This window comes from Leuresthes tenuis, unplaced genomic scaffold (genome assembly GCF_036924035.1).
Source record: "Leuresthes tenuis unplaced genomic scaffold, fLeuTen1.0.hap1 SCAF_6, whole genome shotgun sequence".
In the NCBI taxonomy this organism is placed as follows: Eukaryota; Metazoa; Chordata; class Actinopteri; order Atheriniformes; family Atherinopsidae; genus Leuresthes; species Leuresthes tenuis.
Window position 1 is genome coordinate 24,973,216 of NW_027325360.1, and position 22,031 is coordinate 24,995,246.

Sequence of the window (22,031 nt, forward strand, 5' to 3'; positions counted from 1 at the left end):
AGTTATAAAATATGAAGTATACTACATAAAGTATGAAGAGTTAAATTACCTTTTATTCTAAAGACATGAAGGATATATGCAGTTCATTGATATATGCAAAACATGTAAAAAAGGAATATATTTAATTTGAATATCAGAAATAATGTCCATAATTAATTTGCATCATGTAACAGTGCTTACGTATGAAAGATGAAAGAAAAACTCCAGTGTGAATGTGAGAATGGCAAATAGCAGATATGAACAGCTTATTCACCACTAAAATAGCCTGCTATGTAATCATGACTTTCATAATATTATAAAGTCCCTTACATGCAACAAACAGAAACATAACAAATGGCAAAAATGGTAGAAAATAGGGGAAATGGCTTTTTTTTTCTTTTTACACAGCTAAAACCCCATGTTCTTGTTAATGTCAAGGTTACTCCAGGTGGTGGCTGATGGGACCTAGTTTTCAGTGTGTTGTTAAATGACTTTCCACATGATAGACACCTTCTGCTACAGTTTTTGTATTTTTGTGATTGCACGAGTAAGGTATCAGTAACTCCGAATAGCCAACATTTCTGACTATTGGTCTCAGTAACCGGCTGCTTCTCCAAGTTTCCTGGCATCAGACACTGCACAGATACAGCCGTCCACCTTTTCCACAGCATTTACCACGTTGAAGAATTTTAGTGCCAGTTCACGATTGTGTCCAAGAGCTTTAAGAGCCTCAATTACATGCTGAGGAGGAAAGAGGGGAGGGAGCTTAGACAGAACAATGGCAGTATGATGTGTTAATAAATTGAATGTACTACCTCATCAAAGCCAGGTTCAAACTTCACAGCATTTTGAGAGTTTACAAAAACAACAGGAACAGCAATTGAATCCTTAAGGCTCTTTCCAAACCAAAGGTTATTGATGAGCGTCTGGAGGAAAAAAAAAAACCATACATTGTAATCTGCCGGATGGGAGGGTGATGATCACAGAATGGATAACAGGCATGGTGAAGAGACTCGTGAAGACATCGCATCTGTGTGCAGCAATTAATCTTAATGGCACTTAGTGCGATTGCCTCGGACACATACTGAAGCCATCGCAGTCGTGATCATACTCCCACCAGTCGATCCAATCACCAGCGTCTTTGACTGAGACTTCAGCACAGCGGGACTCATGGAGGAGGGAGGCTGCTCCCCTGCGAACACAAAAGCCTTGACTGACAGGAAAGACAACTGCAATTCAGTCTGATCAATGTAAGGAGAACAAAAAGGAAATGATTATGACTGCAATCAATAGAATGCCATTGCATGATTTCAGTCAGATACTGAAGGGCATCCATTTAATCTGAACGATTGCCTCTAGTTTTCTTCAACATCCCACATCAGACTGTATTTGTTCACTGCAGGAGTTGTTATGCACGTCCAATATCAGAGCAACTGAAGATCTAGTGCAATATATATTCTTTTTTTTTTTAAATAAAGCCAAGATGGTTACAGCAAAACAGTAAAGTGAAAACTTCCAAATGTTAGTTCACAACCCAATGTGAGACGTGACTCCATCCATCTTTTAGATTTGGTTTATAGTGAAGCATTAGTGAGGGTGTGGTTAATGTGGTTTACTGTTGTCTTTGCTGGCCTGTATATGCAATTCATTACTTCTGAATTCCTAATAAGACTGCACTCATTTCAGCTACATGTTTCTCTGTTTCTGCTGTCGAACAACAGAACAAAATCTAGACAACACAGCCTGGTAACTGTGTGTTAATCTGCGGTCACTTTAATTTTTTACCTTTTGCTCAGTTAAATGTAATATTTTATATCTATACAACCATCAAAATATACATTTTCTTTTGAATACATTTAAAACACGCTGAAAGTGAGACATTTTACTATTTCATGAAAAATATAAGCTGATCTTGAAGTTAATCGTAGCAACACATCTCAGAAAAGTTGGGACAGGTCTATGTTTACCATTGTGTAGCCTCCCCCGTTTTTTACAGTCTGTAAACATCTAGAACTGGCAGAGGAATGTTGTCCCATTCTTGTATGATAAAGGATTCAAGCTGCTCAGCAGACTTGGGTCCTTTTTGTCATATTTTGCATTTCAAGATGTGCAAAATGGTTTCAGTTGGTTAAAGACGAAGGTAAGATAAACACCTAGACTGTTCAATGAAGCCAAGTTGTTGTAATAGATGCAGCATGTGGTTTAGCATTGTATGGCTGAAATATGACTTATGTTTAAAAAAAATCTGTTAAGCAACAATAATGTATAAACTATGACAAATGAATTGCTCCGTCTGAAGTTAGCTGAGAAAAAACTGCCGACACGGTAAATACTTTCATGCTGGGGCCAGAGACTGTTGCCTAGTACTGTAGCAGTATTATTTCATATTTGCTAAACAAAACTGAAAATGCATTATGCTGATTTTATTACCAGGAAAGATGTTATCAACTCTCCCACAGAAGTCAGACAGCTCATTGTTGAGGATTACTCCAGTGCTCTGAGAGACGACCCTGGAACCAAATCTGGTGAGAAAATTCATGAACAAGATGAACTGGATCCGTCTGTAACGCTAAAGCACTCTTTGCATGTCACTTATCTTTAAAAGAACGAAGCCACCAAACTGTGATATTATAGAAAGCTTTTTGTTTGTGATGACTGAAGTTTTCTTTTCAAAAATCTTCTCACAAAAACACTTGTTCTGTAATCTTTTAAACCTCCATAATCCTTATACTTTCAGACTAACATTGATATGTGATGGCTGGTTTCTAAATGTGAAGTAGAACTCTTCAGATACTGACATGTGGTTGATGGTGCTGGTGACGGATGCAGCAGATCCATCTTCAGCCAGCACAGACACATGTGTGGTGCCCAAGCTGTCCAAATATGGGGTGATATTGTAATACAGAGGATCATGTGTCTTGTTGCTGCTGATCAAACTCCGTATGTGGTTGGCAAATATATCCTCTGTGAATTTCTTTGCCATCTGTGAAAAGAAGAGAACATTTTAACACACACACACACACAAAATGAGGAAAAACATGCATAAGAAAATGATTAAATCAAAGCTAAATTTGAAAGGGATTTGCAGCCTATTTTTGATCCTTTTCATCCCTGTTTCTGTACTATTTCTGTTTATCTGCCCATAAAACTCTTCTGTTCAAATTTTCTGAAAAACCATGAAGCAACAAAATATTCATTGTAAAAAGTTTAGGGCAAAATTTATGAGTATATAAATACTCATATATAATTAGAAGTCACCTTGAATTAACCAGTAACAATATTATAATATCTAAATCTGACATTTGAATAACTGGTCTGATTTGAAGGCCTTTTTGTGTAACTGACAGAAACAACTGCTCATAGAAATAAAATTAAAAAACAATATATTATTAGCAGAGATATAAACTATGGAAATTCAACGTTAATTTAATGTTAGTTACTTCTATTCAAGCCAAAACATACGAGGCGTACACCCAAACTTTCCAGTTCCTTTTGATGTAATCTCTTACATCAAGTCTTATATTGATATAAGGACCTTTACTTGGAACAATAAGCTATTTTATATCATGACACTGCCACTTTTACTAAAGATCCATTTCTTACACTATCCTACATCTATACCATATTTCAACTAAACTTTCAAATAAAGTAGATGAATTCAACAATAGCGTGTATAAAATCTATGCACAAATATTCTCTAAGGGATTTGTTGATACTTACTTTCTCTGAAGCAAACTGTGGATCCCTTATGTCCTTCTTAAGTCCATTGGCAAATTTAAAAGCCTCAATATAACGGTGATAAAACCATGTCTTTTGTTTAACAGTCAGAGGAGCTGAATTCAACTGATAGCCTGTGAATAAAAACAACTGTTTATTCATGTCTTTTTTAAAGTTTCCATTTTTGGTGTTACCTATGTCCAAAGACTGATCAGGATTCTTTTTTTCTTTCTATTTTTTCACAAAACACAAGCCAACACAGAGCACTAGGTTGAGATTAAAACATCACATGCAACAACAAATAACAGTATTAATCTGGCTGTCCCTGTTTAAAAAAGGATTTTCTAACATGCTTGATTTTGTGATTTGTAAATGTAGAGGAGCAGCAGCTCTGCCATCTGTGTCCAGGAGGAACCTTTCATGATGTTGAGGATGAGGCTGAGGATGATTCCTCCTGCGGGGGGTGGGGGTATGTACATCTGGTACTCTCCCAAAGGAACAACCCACGCATCAGTCACTGTAACTTCATATGATGCCAAGTCTTGCAGCGTGAGTGTTCCTCCTGAGCAAAAACATTAAACAAATGCATTCTACTGAGCAATACTGAAAAAAAAACATCCCAGCCCTACATAAATCAAGACTTTTAATGGATCTGGGCTGCTCACATTGGAGACTGAGTGATCACTGTGGTGCTTTGCAGACCCAATTGATTGGTTAATTTGTAATTAGATCATTGTGCCAGGCAGCCACTGAAAACTCCTGGAAAAGAGAGCATGATTAAACCAGTCTGACAATACCTTCCTTCTGTATGTCACGGATTAAATCCTCTGCTATTCTTCCAGTGTAAAAGATGTCCGCTCCGTGGTTAGCAATCATTTCCAAAGTATCGGCTAGTTTCTCAAATTTCACAATGTCTCCGGTCTTTAACAAGTTCCCATTTGCATCTGAAAATAACTTCCTGAAGGACAAGCATAATAAGGATAAAACTTTAATTTTCACACCTCATATTTCTGAGACACATTTTGAGTTATATTGTCTACCGTACTGTAGGGGCTGGGTCTTGCTCATGTCAATATTCTGGATATATTGACCTTGGACTGGAGGTATGGGGAATCCTTCTCTGGCCAGCTGGATGGTTGGCTGAAAGAGGGAGGCCCATGGCAACTTTCCATAAAGCCTGTGTGCCTTTTCGTAACCTCGAATTTCCCCTGGAACCCCAATCCATTTGCTACCTGCATGGAAGAATAAATTAACACTCATTGCGGATAATGTACTAAGACATTGTCTCAGGTTTTGAGGATGATAATTACAGTGCTCTGAGATGATAGATCATATGATTTGATGGGATAGAATTCAAACTGGCAGGAGCTTAATTTAATATAATTTCACAAGATTTATATTTACATTATTCTCTCTTATGTGGCAGCTCTTGCTACGTGTTAAGACTCTGCATCGCTAGTATCGACTCAACACAGACTCGACACAGACTAAAATGCATAATAACAACCTTGAGGACACAGACACCATCCTCATTGGGGACACTATAACTAAAGACATCCGCACGGCGAAAATGGATAATTACTTTGTTCCTGAGACGTCTGTCAGCCAGCTAACTGAAATGATCCCGGCCATCATTGCTAACCAACCTGCTACAAAGAAAATCGTCATTCACACTGGGTCACATGACATCTTATGCCTGAAACAAAGGTCAGAAATCCTCAAGTGAGATTTTAGTCTCCTGTTGGAACTCCTGGGAAAACTCCAGCATCACACAACAATATCGGGCCCTATACCAACATTGAACAGAGGAATTGAAAGTTCTAGTAGACTCCTTAGCTTTGACACATGGTTAACAATAGCTTGTTCTGCCCATAAAGTACACTTTATTGACAGATCAGATATTACTGATCAGATGGGATCCACCCAAACTGGAGGGGATCCCGGCTGCTTGGTGCAAACATAAGATATGGGTTCCAGAATCTCGCTGTCCACAAGCCAAGGTCAGAAGACAGAACCAGGGTAAACGGAATGGACAACAACTGCGATTACAGGCGGGTGTCATCCATTTTCTCTGACACTCTGTTGTGTCTAACTGATGACCTAGAAAAGTTGTATTTATGTGACGGCCAACGAGGCCAGTCCTTCAATGTGTGTGAGGGATAGACCAACAACTCCAAGACGCCTCCAGTCTATCTTTTACTTCCCTGTATCCTCTGTCTGACATCCCGAAAACCATGCTGTGTCACAAATACCAGTCATATTAAATAGTCGGTGGCATGGCCAAAGACAAATTAGTCATCTTAATACTAGCTCCCGTTCAAGCAATCTGATTCGTGTTAGGATTACCTCCAGACCTACAGAGATGGCTGTTTGTGAAACCATTAAAACAGCACTACTTAACATCAGGTCACTAGGGAATAAATCATTTTTAATCAATGATTTTATCACATCACATAATCTTGACTTTTTATTCCTAACCGAAACCTGGTTAGATAACAAAAAATAGTGCAGCTATTGTGATTGAGGCTACCCCTCCAAATTTTAATACTTTCAATGTCAGCCGTGATGGAAAAAAAGGTGGCAGAGTAGCTGCTCGCTATAGAAACAAATTTCAGTGCAAGCAGGTGCACTTCAGAAGGTTGGCCTCCTTTGAATACCTTTCATTCCTTTTAAAGCATTCTCAACCAATTTTATTTATAACAGTTTACAGGCCACCAAAATACTGCAGCAGTTTCATAGATGATTTCACTGATCTATTGTCTCTCACTTCGACTGAATATGACTGTTTAGTTATCACTGGCGACTTTAATGTCCACATTGATAACACACTGGACAAATATGCAAAATAACTCACTGCTGTACTGGAAACTTTTGGGCTTTCTCAGCATGTGTGGGGACCAACTCACAATCAAGGTCATACTCTAGACTTAGTTATCACAAAGGGTGTTGATATTTCTAGTGTAACTGTAGTTAATGTTGCACTTTCTGATCATTTCTCTGTGTTCTTTCATATCTCGACTGATCCTCAGACTCCTGCTAATGGTGCAATAGTTAAAAAATGCATTTCCTGTAAGAGCCCAAAAAAGTGAATGTAGGAATGCAGAACACAAATGGCGAAAGTCAGGCCTCCACATCCACCATGACATCTATAAAGAATCCTTGCACAATTACAACCTAGTATTAAAAAACGCAAGACAATCTTACTTCTCTGATATGACAAAAAATAATTCTAACAATATCCGTGTTTTATTTACAGTTGTAGATAGGATGATTAGTCTCCCAGTATTATTAGTAGCAGTATTATTTCATATAAAAAGGTGGCAGAGTAGCTGTAGCTCAGGAGGAAGAGCAGTCGCCCACCAATCGGAAGGTCGGTGGTTCGACTCTGGCTTCCCCAGGATATCATGTGTGTGAATGCTTAGTGTCTGAATGCTTAGAAAGCACGTAGTTATATCCTAAGACGTGCTGTATGAATGTGTGTGAGTGGGGTGAATACGGCATGTAGTGAAGCGCTTTGAGTGGTCAGCTAGACTAGAAAAGCGCTATACAAGTACAAGTCCATTTACCATTTACCATAACTCCCCCTGAACATTTATCATCCAGTAAATGCAATGAGTTTGATGAGTTTTTCAGAGATAAAATCGAAACTGCACAAAACATATTATCTTCCTATCCAACTGAAGTTACCGTAGAAAAAATGTCTGAATTTAAGACCATTGACCTACTTACCCTTGAAAAGACTGTCTCACAACTAAACGTATCCACCTGCTGTATAGATCCTTTGCCTACCAAGTTTCTCAAACAGTGCTTTAATCATCTGTCCAAATACTTGTTGTTGTCCAAATGCTGTTATTAAACCCCTACTAAAAAAGAGCACTCTAGACCCGTCTGTATTAAATAACTTCAGACCAATATCAAACCTACCATTTATAAGTAAGGTCATTGAGAAGGTTGTCTATCAGCAACTTAGTAGATTCATGAATAGTAATGATATGTTTAATATCAGGACTGGATAGTGTAGTGGTATGATAGCCACCTTTAGTGTGGGAGACCTGGGATCAAAGCCCTTGCTTGAAAGTTTTACCCCCCAGTAGGGGTCCTTAGGCAAGACCCCCTTACCTTATCTGCCTACTTGTAAGTTGCTTTGGATGAAAGCGTCTGCCAAAATATAAAAACATATCTTTCAATCTGGCTTTCACCCAAACCACAGTACTGAGATGGTGCTAATTAAGGTGGTAAATGATATTCTCCTAAACTCTGACACTGTTATTATGTCAGTTTTGGTTTTATTGGATCTAAGTGCTACATTTGATACCGTCGACCATTCTATACTATTAGAAAGACTAGAAAATGGGTTGGACTCTCTGATACGTTCCTTTGCTGGTTTAAATCATACCTACAAGACAGAGACTATTTTGTTTCCTTTGGCAACTTTGTCTCCCAGAAGGTTGATATGAGATATAGAGTTCCTCAAGGATCAATCCTTACATTGCCCTCTCTCCTGATGACTATAGCCCGATTGATTCCCTTTATCACTGTATCTCAATGATAAATGACTGGATGTCCCATAATTTCCTGCAACTAAACAAGAACAAAACAGAAGTTATTGTTTTTAGTCCTAACAAAAATTTGAGAATTAAGGTCAGTGCTTATCTGAAAACCCTATTACTACAGACTACAAACCATGCCAGAAACTTGGGTGTTATATTAGATGCTGACTTACGCTTTGAAAGTTTACCACCTAAAAAATATAGCAAGGATTAGTGGCCTTCTATCTAAACCAGACCTGGAAAAACTTGCCCATACTTTTATCTCGAGTAGACTACTGCAATGGGCTTTCCAAAGAGCCTTCCAAAGAAAACCATCCAAAAACTGCAGTGTGTTCAAAATGCAGCTGCACAGGTACTCACAAAAAAAAAACAAAAAATGCAACCACATCACACCAGTTCTCAGATCTTTGCACTGGCTTCCTCTGTATGAGAGAGTTGAATTTAAAATTAATTTGCTGGTCTACAAATCCCTACATGGTTTGGGCTCAAAATACCTGCTAAATCTTCTTATTCCCTATCAACCATCAAGAACCCTTAGGTCATCTGGAAAGGGAAGCTAACAGTTTATAGTCCTAAAACGAAACATGGTAAAGCATTATTCAGATATTGTGCTGCTTTTTTCTGGAACAAACTCCCTGAAACACTTAGATGTGCCCCAAATGTTGCTACTTTTACATCAAGGCTCAAAACTTTCTTGTTTTGTCAGGCCTATGAAATGTGATGATGGGTGCCAATGGTTAGAGTTACAGATACTCTTGAGTGTTAATTATCTCCTTTTTACTTGTCTTATCCTTTTTACCACAGCATTTTATTAATTCTATCTTGCACTTTTTCTGTAGAACTGTTTTAAGGGTACCATGGTGCTCTATTCCAGGAGGAGCAAGCAAACTCCCTGGATAGATGAGATGTTAACTATAGAGTAAAGTATCCCTTCTGTAAGAAAAAAATATAAATATACCTGTCCAAGGCGACAGCTGGGTGAGTCAGTAGTTAAACTGCTTAGCGGGAGAAGGAATCCCTGTGGCTAAGTGAAACGTTTATCTGTCTCTGCGGGCCAAGGTTATTATTTTTTTTTTTTTTAAAACAGACAGAGGTGAAATGGGAAATTTTGTTCACTGTCATTTTAACTATTTAGAGGTAAGGACCAAGTTCCTTTGGGTCAAGTCCTAAGTGTGCGCAGTTCGCCTGGTCATATGATAATATGGTTGTGTGGATTTTACAGAAGGTTTTATTGTCTTGTTTTGTTTTATGTGTCTTGGCACATGTTTTTATCTTTTTATCCTTTTATTCTGTTATTCATTTTCCTGCTATGTAAAGCACCCTGAGTTGCACTTCTGTATGAAATGAGCTATTAGGTATGAGCCTTACCTTGCCTTGCCTATCTGTTGTAACTTTTTGCTCACAAACCATATTATTTTAGGGTTGCTATTTGCATGTTTTTATCCAATTACAGACTTTATACACTGAAAGGATTTTCTTAACTGGACAATATCATTTATACATTGTACTGTACTGTCTACTTGAACAGGCCTAAATGTATTACTACACGTCAAGACTACATGAATAGCTGTCCTGCTACTGTAGCTCAAGACTATTAGGATTTGCTGCTATTGACAGATGACTTTTTCTTCTTGACATTTTGTGTTAATTTATATAAACACTGAATTCCTGAAAAGAGGGTGTTCCTGTAAGCTGATACTTGATAACAGACTAAGCAGGAAAAAAACAAAGAAGGCTATCCCCATTAATCAGGAAATAAATCTATGAATGTCTTTGACACACCAGACCAGCAGGGTACCTGACATGAGTTGGAAAGTCTTGGGACAGGATTTCAGCAGGTCAGATTTCACTTTGGAGGGTGCCCTCTCTCTGGAGTTGATGATTTTCACTATACCTTTAAAAAGTTCAAATATTATCGGTTAACATTTACTAGGTTGCATTTCCTGTTGGAGGGTGGGCTGCGTGAATGTGTTTGTTACCAGAGCTGTCCATCACTGTGAACATGGAGCCTCCTCCGATCCCCATGCTCTGCGGGTTCATGATAGAGGTACACAGCAGCGCAGCAATAGCGCCATCTACAGCGGAGCCCCCCCTCTGAAGCATCTCCCTGCAAGATTTCACACTGATCACTGTCCGATTCAGTATATTTCTACATGTTTCCCCGTAGGGAAATGTTGTGTTTATGTTTTGGGTATGAAGGTGTAAGCTTGTGAAGTCAGCTTCCTCGTCAATGAAATGTCCCACAGACGTGAATAGTTTTGTAAACAGATGTCGACCAACAATACTTAAGCCTTGGTTAGTAAGGCTAAACAGATCTCAAAATCAGAAGCCTATTAAGTGAGCATAAGTGCTAAGTTAGCCCACACAAACAGTGGATAGTGTGCGTAATAGTCTACTGCTCCTCACAGACCTTACCTTAACAAATAAACTATATCTTTTTTTAAACCATATTTAAAGTTTTAATTACCGCTCACCTTCCAATCTCCGAACATTTCTTTGAGTCTGCAGCCACCGCAGCTTTTGAGAAAGTTCCGTCTTGACACTTGCGCCTCACAAGGACAACTATACTCACAATTATGACAATCAAGAAGAGCAGCATCAATGCGCAGCAAGTATACACCCTTGCCTTTGATCTCGCCATGGTTGTTTTCTTCTCCGTGTATTCTCGTGGACCATTAAAGTTTCCTCTATCTAGTCTGAAATATGCCAACTTAATCAAGTAAAGGAATAACAGCGTTCCAGGTCGTCCCCCTCCCCGTCCCCGTCCCCGTCCCCCCACCGGGCTCCTCCTCTTAGCTGCAGCGGTGAAAGGGTGGGTAGGGAAGTTGGATCAGGAAACCAGCAACGAGGTCCAAGTTTATTTATTCTACAAATGATGCGTGACCGAATATCCTGGAAAAATGCAGGAAATTGTGTTCTCGAGTTTCCAGAATTCTCTAAAGCAACTGACTGAAAGGTCTTTTAGGTCTATAAGCTTTGTTCACGAGCAACAATTCTTCTTGATCTGGCGCTGCTTTGAATATTAGAGAATTAAGATACTGGATGTCATGATCTGCATCTTGTCTTTTTGTTACCTGAGTGTTTTGTGTTTTAGTCCTACCATTTCCTCCATTCCCTCCTGCCAATCGTCAGCTCCACTCACTTCACCTGTTTTTCTTCCCTCAGCTGCCTTCATGGACTGATCACCCTCCTCAGCATTTAAACTCCCAGTTGTCATTCACACATTGTCAGATCCTCACCGTCACCTATGTTGTTTATTCAGGTTTCTCATTGTTACGGTCATTGTTTATGTCAGGTTTTATCATCGTTCTAGTCAAGTCATTATTCATATAGGTTTTTGACTGTTCTTAAGGTTTTTGTTTTGCCAGTTTAGGTTTTTGAATTCCGGCTTTGCCGCGCTTTTTGTTACAGTTTATTTGAATAAATCAAGTTTTACTTTAATAACTGCATTCGGTTCCTCTCATCTCCACGTCGACACCACACTACGTGACACTGGAAAAAAATGTTTGCTCCAAAGTCCTATTAATTCCTAATGACCAAAATGATACTTTTACAGAGGTATTTCGTAAGTAAAGATTAGTTCATGTTTAACAGAAACCAGTCAGAATTAACTCAATTATGCCTTGTTTACTACTTTATTTCGATTATTTAAATAAATAGAAGGGTCGATTTGACCTGGATATGTTAGCCTGAGTTCACCAAGATTGAAGTCTGCAGAAAAACGTGTTGAATATATTGCTGTACTTTGTTATAAACTATTACCTCCAAACCATTATCAAGACTTCTGTGATCGACAACCACGCTTGATGGAGTGCATCTTGGGAGATGCTGTCTACAGTACAAATCAAATTGTCGTCGACGGCATAGACATGTATACATAGACGCCGCATCGACTGTGGAAGTGCGTGCCTAAAGCGCCGCCATCTTGGTACAGGGCAAGCAGAGGCAGCGATGCATGAACTTACGAAGGAAAGAAGTACTCCTCAATCTTACAGTAGAATTATTTGCTGAATTTTGGACCTATTTTCAAACGTATTGATTTGTTAAAAAACGTCACACATGTAGCTATGATACGGGTACTTGGATATTTTAAAAATGCTGGTTTTCTTCCAGTGGACTTGCCTCAGCATTTCCCTGAAGTTGAACCTCATTCTAATGTTGTGAGTATCTGCATGTAATATTTTCCAAACACATGAGAGCACCAAGGCCCTGGTCATATTAAAACCTGTATCGCATTTGCTCTCTGCCACTCATTTTAGACACACTGAGATATACGAGTACACATTAAAACGTATTGTAGGGTGTTTTGTCCCTGTCACTTATATAGGAATATATCATATTCGGGGTGCAAACAGTAGGACTGAGGGATAAAATTAAGAATGTGGGCCAGTTACATGAGTGAGTGATGAGTTATAAACATATGTCCATCCCTCTTTCCACTAGGACCACAATTATGCTTTGCCTGCTTCTCCCACTGTTCTAAAGGCCAGACTTAGTGAAGCTCTGGCCAGAGTGGAGAGTCTGAAGCGAGAGAAGAGTAACAGCATTCTCCGGGGCGAAGGGCGAAGAAAAATGTGCACGCTTTTCTCTGGGATCTGAGGGAGAAAAACCTAATGAATGACGAGTTCTATCTATGTCTGTCTATCATGTCTGGCGTTTGACAAACAAACCTCGTGAAAATAGCTTGACAACTGAGTGATTTATGATCACTTTTATTGTGTAGAAACACCATTCCTCCATATATATCATGTACTGTAGGAGCAGGTGGCACTGTACCAAGATGGCCGCCCTGTCGGCACGCCCGTCCAGTGAGCGGCAGCAGTCAATGCGGCGTCTTTGTATATATGTCTATGGTCGACGGGAGTGCTGTGAAAGGTGCGGAAGAGGTTACCAGAGCTAAACCGGATGTGAGAAAGTCCTCCCTTCAAAGTAAAATACTTGACCCACTGCTTTGAAACAGAGCGCTGTGCTATGATAGTATCTTTATTCTCTGTAAGTCTACAACGTAGATAAATTGCTTTGTTCATAAATTGTCAGATGACAGAGAGAAATTCTGAGAGCTCAAGTTGATGTAGTCAGTTTATGAGGAAAGTAAATGTGCTGAGCATATTCAATTTTAACACATATACAAGTACACTTGAAGTCCAACTTATTCAGCCAGTATTCCAAATGCTGTCCTCTGCGCTTCCATGGGGAGTGCTGTTCAGCCTGGGAAAAGAGACAGGAATCAAATGTCACATCTTACTGCAGGGGGAGTCTAGATTTGAAGACAAAAAAATATCTCTATCTCCAGAGCACAAACTGAGGTCACAGAGTTTGTAGGACTTCATTGTTGGTGGCATCCCCTTGTATAGCCTGTCTATATGACTGTGGCCATTATTTAAATCTGCCTCTTGCAATTACCCAAATGTATCAACTTTAAACTAGATGTTGCACTATTTCTTTCCCTTATTCCTGAACAAGACGTTTATTTTGAATAGAGTGACCGGAAACACTGACATATCCTTTTGTTTGCTTGAGGCTTGGTGGCTTGCTTCTCAAAGGAAGCGTCAGTATTTACATCAATATTTTCAGAAGCCTATCCGACGCCGTTTCCCAGCACAGACAGGGAGTGAAGCCGTGGGCAGGGCAGGTTTTGACATTTTTGCCCCTGTTACACGATGGTTTGAGTTCCTTTTACGACTTTTTTGTTGGGATTTGGAGCTGTTTCCTGTGATGTTGGAGAGTGATATCCGTCTGCCGTGTGCACTGCAGTGGTGCGCAGCTTTGCTTGGAGAAACACCTGTGCGTCTCTCCTCTCCACCGGCCACAGTCATGTACGTTGAGTAGGTATGGATGCAAACCGTGCACGAATCAGCGCACCAAACATCCACGCGGCTGTAGAGGTGGGGACATGAGCTCAGGTACTGCCATCTGCTTGTTTTGCTGAGGCTAAATGAACGTTGGTCATGACTTTGTGTGGCTGCTTGGCCCTGATGGCAGCAACTCTACTCTTGTCAGCTTGGAAACATTGGAGTATTTGGAGAAATAAGACAGTGTGTGCTTTTTCCATGGCTTCTTGATCGGGGTTTGATTGTCTGTCGTAATGGGAGCGAGTGTGTGTGGGAGATGTGGGGGCGTCTTGATGCTGTCAGACACGATGTAGGGGAGGGTCCAATGGAGCGGGATTACCGGACCATTTTTGGTGAGACCACATCGAGGAGTTCTGATCCACAGTTGACGCATTGCACTCCTCTCTTTGTGGTTGCTGGTCCATTTGGATTATATAATCATCATCATGTAATGCATCCTTCTTTTGATACTTAACATGTGACTACACAGGCTACATATGCCCCCCTTCCTCTCCAGAGAATCCATGTATGCAGCTCCTGCTGGGCAACCTATGAATGCCAATTATAAATGTGGGTGGGTTTCAACACTGTTTACGTTTACATAATTTACTGCTAGGCGCGCGCATGTGTGCGTGGTGCTCAATAATACAAAAGGGAGAGATTTGTGTTAAATGCAGCAATGTGTCCATGACTCATGGTTTTACACAGCGCAGTACAGTACACAAATTGTGTTCACTGTGTGTGTGTGTGTGTGTGTGTGTGTGTGTACACGGGGTGCAGTCATTTTGAAGTCCACAGTGTGGGTGAGTTCCAGCAGGTGTGCTTTACATGTGTTGAATACACGATGGGAATTTGGAACTGTAAAGGAAGATGTGTTTCACAGTCGTGAAATAAAGTGTAGTGACATCAAACACATCAAGAGCCAAGTTTGTGGAATTCATATCAGTTTCAGCATCATCCCATTGACAGTTATAACATACTCCTCCACTCTTATCTCCCTTTTCTCCTTCTGTCTTTGTTTTACAGAGAGCATATAACCCTAAGCCACAGTGTCTGTGCATTTGTCTGAAAGAACAAGCGAAGGAGCAGCTCAAACACCACACAGCCAGACATCATGCAAGGAGAAACCTTCCCTCGCTGCAGAGTGCTGAAATGTTAGGCCTGAAGAGTGAGAGTGTCAGATCAAATCAGCAGACTGTTTACATCAGAGGGGCCCATAAGAGCTGCTTGACACCAGACTCCAGAACACCCTGTGTGTGGTTTAAGGCCTCTTTCAATCACAATCAGGCAAAGACAAGTTAACGCACCTTTCATCAGCACTTTATATTTCTATCAGATTCAGCAATCCAGAAAGGAGCCAAGATGGAGTGGTCACTAGAGAGTGTGAGGGAGATGGTGGCTGGAGGGATTCAGTCTGTACGGGAGTGTGAGATCTGTGCTTTGGCTATAGCCATGTGTGTGCTGCTACTGTTTATGTGGTACTGTTACAGAGTGGGGCGGGAGCATGGCCCCAGCCCGCTGCGTGGGAGGTATCTGTCGGGGTCTGGTCGGATTGGAGGGGTGGTGGGGGGTTTCATGAGTTCAGACTGTCGTGGCAGGGGGAAAGGTAAACATGGGTCAGGGTTGGAAGAGCAGAACGGCTTTGCTTTCTGCCAGTCGTCAGAGTGCTTCCGCTGTACCAGCGCTGGTGAGAGTCTAAACCAGAGGCTCTATCACAGCCTGCAGGATTACGCCAAGCGCTACACCTGGTCAGGTATGGGCAGGGTGCACAAAGGAGTCCGTGACCAAGGCCGATACCTGAACAGCCGACCAACTATCCAGCGGCCGGAGGTCTTCTTCCTCCCCGACCTACCGTCAGCCCCATTCTTCTCTAGAGAAGTACAGAGACATGATGTGGAACTGCTTGAGCAGAGCTTCCCTGCCCTTCTTGCTGAGTTTGAGAGCATCTACCACCAACCTCCAGCCCGCAGCGGCTCCTCCCTGCCACCAGGGTGGAAAGCCAACAGCACTCCTCGTGGGCAGTGGTGGACCTACTACCTGGTCAACCAAGGCACCCCTCTGGTTCTAAATGTCAGGAGATGTCCGCGGGCCTGGCGGGTGCTGGGTCAGCTGCGAACCTTCATCGCCAACAACGTATTTGGAAATGCCTGCTTCTCTGTGCTGACGCCTGGAGCTCTCATTACTGAGCACTACGGTCCAACAAATGTCAGGCTGCGCTGCCACCTGGGTAAGAGTGTTCAGTGAACTGGAACTGATGTGGCTCAGTGTGTATTTAACCCAACACAACAGCAGATCATTTCACAAGTAAGCATATTTTAACAGAGAGAAGGAGCAACACAGTGGATCGGCTGCTGTTGTTTTCAGACTAAAGCCCTGAATTCTCTTGAGTAATGAAAGCACATGGTTGAAACGTTGTGCCATATGCTCAAATTGTTATCGTTTTCACTACACCTGAGCTTTAATTACATTTTCTGCTGCCTATAAAGGCAAGACACTTTGTAAGATCTTTTAAAATGACATACTGTAATAACCCTGTTCTTAGACTGTCCTATATGATACAGGACAGTCTAACAACTATGGATGGGATGGGGGACAGTGGCACAAAATGCATGTTAAATCCAATAATGACTCATGGATGGACTTATTATTTTTTCACCTAGGTCTCAGAATACCTCCATCCTGTGAGCTTGTAGTTGGTGGAGAGCCACAGTGCTGGTCCGAGGGCAGCTGTCTGCTTTTTGACGACTCCTTCCTCCACAGGGCTTTCCATGAGGGTAAGACGGGATTTATACTGAGTCTTTTTTTTCTTTGTGTGTTGCTTATATCTATGTAGAAAGACGATTGACCTCAAAGTGCAGAATAATCCAGTAGCTAAGAAAAACGTAATATCTTTTAATATGAGTTTGATATGGGCCCCGGTTCAAAGACATGTCATAAAGGGGTTCTTGATGTTTGTGTTGCTTGGCTTGTGTACGCAGGCACCCCAGAGGACGGCCCCAGGGTTGTATTCATGGTGGATCTTTGGCACCCCAACGTGGCCGCTGCTGAGAGGCAAGCCTTGGACTACATTTTTACTCCAGGCCGTTTAGAGGACAAGGAAGGGAAATAGGTGTGAGTGAGAAACCAAACAAGAGACAGATGGCATTAAGGGAAGTCTGTAAGATTGGGGAGCAACTGTTTTTCTGCCTCCAGACCAGCTCTTATATTCACTGTGTACATATTCTCCGACTCACACAGTATTGTTCATAACTCTTCCTTGCAGATGACCAAACATTGGACCTCTTTTATCAATTCTCTTTTCGCCTATGTAGTTGTGTAAAATGCAGCCATATTTAAAAGTGCACCTTTCATTTTTCAGAACGTTGGGAACACATGTTAATTCATGCAGCCATGTAAATATTGTGTAATAATTGGAGAGATGGGGGCATTTTAACAGGATCTCATGGCATTGTATATAAATAACACACTTCAGCCACACTTTGCATGTCATTTCTGTGCATTTTAAGCTCTAGGTATATCATTTATATCTGTGAAATTACACCATATGCAATTATGGTTAAGGCAGACCTTCTCAGCAAGGTGTCATCGCACTCGAGTACCTGGTATTAAATGTGTAGTAATAACACGCTACACGATCTGATGTGTTATTCATATGCTATTCCATGAAACCAGGCTACACATGATGCATCGCTCTAATTTTGGGCCAATAGTAGAGCAAAACAGTTCCTGTGAATCATTTTTATAATTTCTTATTTATTTTGGTTGTCACATAAAACAGTTCAACAGTATGAAGATAGAGAGCAAAGTATGTAACCCAAAATTTAAAAAAAAAACTGCTCTAAAATTGCCCCAATTTTTTTGTTACTCTTTTGATGTTCTTCCTTACAGCATAATGGATTCATAGGCCAACCTTTTCTATTAACTATTGATGAAGTGAAGTTGTTGAGTAATCATTTATCAGCCTGGAGCCTTCTTCCCAAGCCTTAAGAAAGGCACATGACTACATGCAACACCTACATACACTTCTGCAAGGGCTAAGAAATTTAGTAATTTAAACTTTTTATATTAAACATTTAGCAGAATTTTGATTCAGATTGTTAGTGGAAGTTCAGAGTGTTCACATTTTTATGAATGGCTGGGCCCTCCTGCACACAGAATGTTAACATTGTGTCAGTAATTGTAATGCTCATTATTATTTATAAAAAGCCACAACATAATTGAAGATCTTATGAAGGAAAAATTGCTTTCTTCTTGTAAACCTGTGCAAAAAGTCGAATAATCACATCAGCACAATTGAAGTGTCAGTACAAAATTAAAGTCTTAAAATTACAAGGGATCAGTAAAGTCTGGGTCCTTGGGATCCCTGACACAATGGCAATTTTCACACACACACATCCAAAGAAAATGTTTTGTAGATAGTGCTATTGTAGTGTTATAACAGTAGCACAAGATTGGTTTAAAATACATTTATCCATACGTGGTTTGATAGGTGGGGTTCAGTGTCGATCGTGACGATCATGATTTGAATGTTTACAGACGCAGCTGATGTCTCTGTCCTGACTCCTGGTGGTGTGGTAGTTAAATGTGCTCCTATTTGAAAATCAGTCCCGCTTTCACACGATGTGGTTAGATAAGCACATTTCAAGGTCAAATTGTGTGAGTCGGCCTGTGCTGTGACAATGGAGATTAAGTGTTTTTAGTAACTTTACTAAACTCTTGTAATTTGGTTGCATTTGATATCAGGTTTGTATTTCTGTAAATAGGGCTGAAGTGGAAAAAAAATAATACCCTGAATGGTCTGAGATGTTTTGAAATGACTGTCTTCAGTGCTTTAACTATTGTGTTGTCTTGATTCAGACCTAAAGTGATTGCAAGTCCTTCTCTGATTCAAAAAGCCTACCATAAAAATCCTTTTTGATAGATTTGGTTAGTATACTCTGTAAAATGTTTCTGAGGTACTCTCTCTGTTGTTCTGTAATATTTTTCCTTTTTTAAATCACTGTAATTTTGCAGCACAGAATGGTACCCAATACGAAAACCACAACCCTTAATTTTTCAATGAAACTCCATGGATATACTGTATGTGCACAGTCTAAAAGATCAATAATCTTCTGCTGCTTTACTCGTCTACAGCAATTCAAGACACACATCTATTCCGTTCTAATGTTTACAAAGGTGTGATCATTTACACGCTGTTTACAACATCAGATGGCACTGACACTCACGTCCATAATTGGGTATAAAATCAACAGTGCTGCTAATCCACAATAGAAACCTAATTCCAAAGCATTGGCTTTATATACACTGTATGGTGAGGCAACCATTTTGTTTACATTAGGATTAAGAATTTGTCTTTGAACACATTCTTGTGTGGATTTTGAACAGTATTTCTGTACATTTAATAAATGGTCGAGTATCTTATTTAACCAGCTGGTGTCAGTCTTCTCACTTTTACACAAGCATTGCAGATCTGAACCCTGACTTCACAGTGCATGCATTTATTTCAGTACACTCTGCTGAGGGAAGCTTTTTCCAATGGATAAAGATGTCTGTTGAAATCCCACTCTAGTATTGATTAGACACTTACATTACTGTGGTGGTATTGTAAGTGAATAATCAATACTAGGGTGGCTTTTCCACAGCAGACTTTATTTCTCTCAAAGCTCCCCTCATCATAGTGTAACAGAGAGAATGCATACAAATAAAAAATAAATGATGTGACCTCTTTTCATCTAGGTGCAGTTTTAAAGTAGAGGTACAGGGACGTATAACAATGCAAATATTGAACCACTGCTGCGTTTCCTCAGTATAATAATAGTCATTTGCTGTCACGCCTGTATTGCCTTAAGAGAATATAAAGTCAGCAGCATTTAAATTGATTCTGGCTTTAATTGACAATTTGGAGTTGGGGGGGGGGGGGGGGGGGGGATGTTACTTTTGTGTCCTTTGGCTCTAAGTGCTTGTCAGATTGTTGAGTACATTAGGCTGCATGTTTTAAGGACCTAAGAATATTATATTAACTTGCAGTCCTTGAATTAATAAAGTATTTCTGTAATAAAGTAGACTATGCAGGTGTGAAACTTTTACCAAATAGGACCAAAAAGAATATTCTCTTAACAGTATGGTTTGACATAGCAGACTGATTATAAGCACATATCTGTGAAAATGTAACATAAAAAAAGTGCCCGTCACAAATGTGTGGATTTGTTGTCTGAAGTAAAGTTCATGGGATCAGTGGTCCCCATACAAAGTGTCGAATGGTTCCATTTCACTGACAGTAAGTCATTGAAATGCAGGTAAGTATGAAAGAATAGTCATAGTACATATCCTAGCTCTGACTACGAATATTCCATCTACTTTCTGCATCATGTATAAACACCCATACGAACACAAGGTAAACCCTCTTTCAATTCTGAAGATTTAAAGATCAGGACATAATTTAAAAAAAAATAAGAAAATCTGGTTCTTGCCAGGTCTTACAATTAGCTAAATCTGACCTCAGATGATCAATAAAATATTATTTATTACACTGTGTCGTTCGTTATTTAATAAATGCAGAAGCAGTGTGTGAAAAACTAAGTATATCAAGTGCTTAAATACCTTGTAGAACCAGCTTTATCAGAAAAAACATAAGGCTATCATTTTCTGTATGATGTTTTCACACTCTCACATCCCTTTGGAGAAATTTTAGTCTATTCTTCTTAACCAGAAGAGCTTCAGTTAATTGCGGTTTGCATGCATTTATTTCTGCACACCTGTTTCATTCAGGTTGAGGTCTGGACTTTGGGTCATCGTAACATCTTGACTCTTCTCTTTTTGAGACATTATGTTGTAGATTTTCTGCTGAACCTGGTTATTGTCCAGTTGTATGAACCAGTTTTGGACCAAATCATCAGCCCTCCACAACCATACTTGGCAGTTTGTATCGGGTGTTTGTGCTGATATGCTGTGTTTGGTTTTTCACCTAATGAGATGCATTACGACCAAACATAGTTGCTTCAGTCTCATTTATCCAAAGGATTGTTGTCTTGTAGTTTGTGCATATACAACTTCACAAACCTAAGCCAGACAATGACAGGTGTGTGTGTGTAAGGTGGACTGTGGTGCATATATAGATGAATGTGTGGAAGTTTGTGTTGTGGTCTGTAAGTAACCCATGTATCCACCAGAATTAAAGCTGTCCAGCAGTCAGACATAAAGCAATGATGTTGACCTTCAACACTTACTCAGCATCAACCAGTGACCCTACCAGCAACAGAGCCAGCCACGGCATGAGCCCACCCCGGCCCCCCATCGTGACCCCGCCGAGGGCAAGGCGCACGCCATCCCCGGGACTCAGGGCAAAAGGGGCGCGCCCAACCCTCAGGGAGGAGCCGGAAGCCGCACGACACAGCCCCCCTGGGGTTGGTAAACATCGTGACGGGGCTTGGTGGAAAAGCACCAGTAGGTAGGAGCGACCCAGGCAAAACCCACAGCATCCCCCCACCCCAGCACGCCACCCCCCGTGACATCACCACACCAGCCCATGGGACCGCCTCCCGCCTCCCCCCCCCACACACACACACACACGATAGGGCAAGCCAGGAGGATACAGGGAGGAGAGGGAGCTGATGGAAATCGCGAGGTTCTGCAGTTTCTGTGAGCTTTGCACAGTCTGACCTTGGGTTGAACTTGTTGGGACGAAATCTGCCAGGAAGATTGGCAGCTGTGTTTTCCACTGTGAATAATCTTTCTTAATACAAAAAGGACTCCAAATTGTTTGGAAATGGCCTTATACTCCTTCCCAGATTTATAGACAGAAACATTTGCTTATCTAAGATTCTTGCTGATGATCAGTTAATTAAGTGCTTCTATCATTAGCAGCACCTGGCTGCTACATACCATCTTAACACCCATAGAAACAGGGTGTAGGCTACTTTCCACACATTGCTTCTGCTTTTTAGCTTAGTTTTTT

At 40.6% G+C, this 22,031-nt stretch overlaps 2 protein-coding genes across 4 annotated transcripts; one reads left to right on the top strand and one right to left on the bottom strand.

Moving 5' to 3' along the window:
• Positions 1-133: 133 nt before the first annotated feature.
• Positions 134-10,984, bottom strand: ggt5a (gamma-glutamyltransferase 5a). Its single transcript, XM_072388397.1, has 12 exons — positions 10,721-10,984; positions 10,226-10,353; positions 10,045-10,140; positions 4,742-4,928; positions 4,494-4,654; positions 4,112-4,258; positions 3,700-3,830; positions 2,778-2,962; positions 2,410-2,501; positions 1,065-1,171; positions 795-905; positions 134-720 (listed from the first exon to the last, which is right to left on the bottom strand). Exons 1-12 carry the CDS (start codon positions 10,885-10,887, stop codon positions 574-576), a joined length of 1,659 nt encoding a protein of 552 aa, XP_072244498.1. The 5' UTR covers positions 10,888-10,984; the 3' UTR covers positions 134-573.
• A 2,784-nt stretch (positions 10,985-13,768) lies between these two features.
• asphd2 (aspartate beta-hydroxylase domain containing 2) lies at positions 13,769-19,503 on the top strand. Of its 3 annotated transcripts, none has more exons than XM_072388400.1 (4): positions 13,769-14,149; positions 15,104-16,304; positions 16,738-16,851; positions 17,056-19,503. In XM_072388400.1, exons 2-4 carry the CDS (start codon positions 15,440-15,442, stop codon positions 17,184-17,186), a joined length of 1,110 nt encoding a protein of 369 aa, XP_072244501.1. In that variant the 5' UTR covers positions 13,769-14,149; positions 15,104-15,439; the 3' UTR covers positions 17,187-19,503. The 3 variants fall into 3 exon arrangements, with proteins under 3 accessions (XP_072244501.1, XP_072244502.1, XP_072244503.1); XM_072388401.1 differs by having other exon boundaries at positions 13,769-14,075; XM_072388402.1 differs by having other exon boundaries at positions 13,769-14,062.
• Positions 19,504-22,031: the final 2,528 nt, after the last annotated feature.

Excerpts from the sequence above, each read along its gene's own strand:
- ggt5a (XM_072388397.1), bottom strand. The coding sequence starts at position 10,887 with ATGGCGAGATCAAAGGCAAGGGTGTATACTTGCTGCGCATTGATGCTG. Across the intron at positions 4,929-10,044 it reads GACTTTCCAACTCATGTCAG|GTAGCAAATGGATTGGGGTT; the intron begins GTACCCTGCTGG and ends TCTTCCATGCAG. Across the intron at positions 2,963-3,699 it reads CACAGTTTGCTTCAGAGAAA|ATGGCAAAGAAATTCACAGA; the intron begins GTAAGTATCAAC and ends TTCTTTTCACAG.
- asphd2 (XM_072388400.1), top strand. The coding sequence starts at position 15,440 with ATGGAGTGGTCACTAGAGAGTGTGAGGGAGATGGTGGCTGGAGGGATT. Across the intron at positions 16,305-16,737 it reads CAGGCTGCGCTGCCACCTGG|GTCTCAGAATACCTCCATCC; the intron begins GTAAGAGTGTTC and ends TTTTTCACCTAG. Across the intron at positions 16,852-17,055 it reads CCACAGGGCTTTCCATGAGG|GCACCCCAGAGGACGGCCCC; the intron begins GTAAGACGGGAT and ends TTGTGTACGCAG.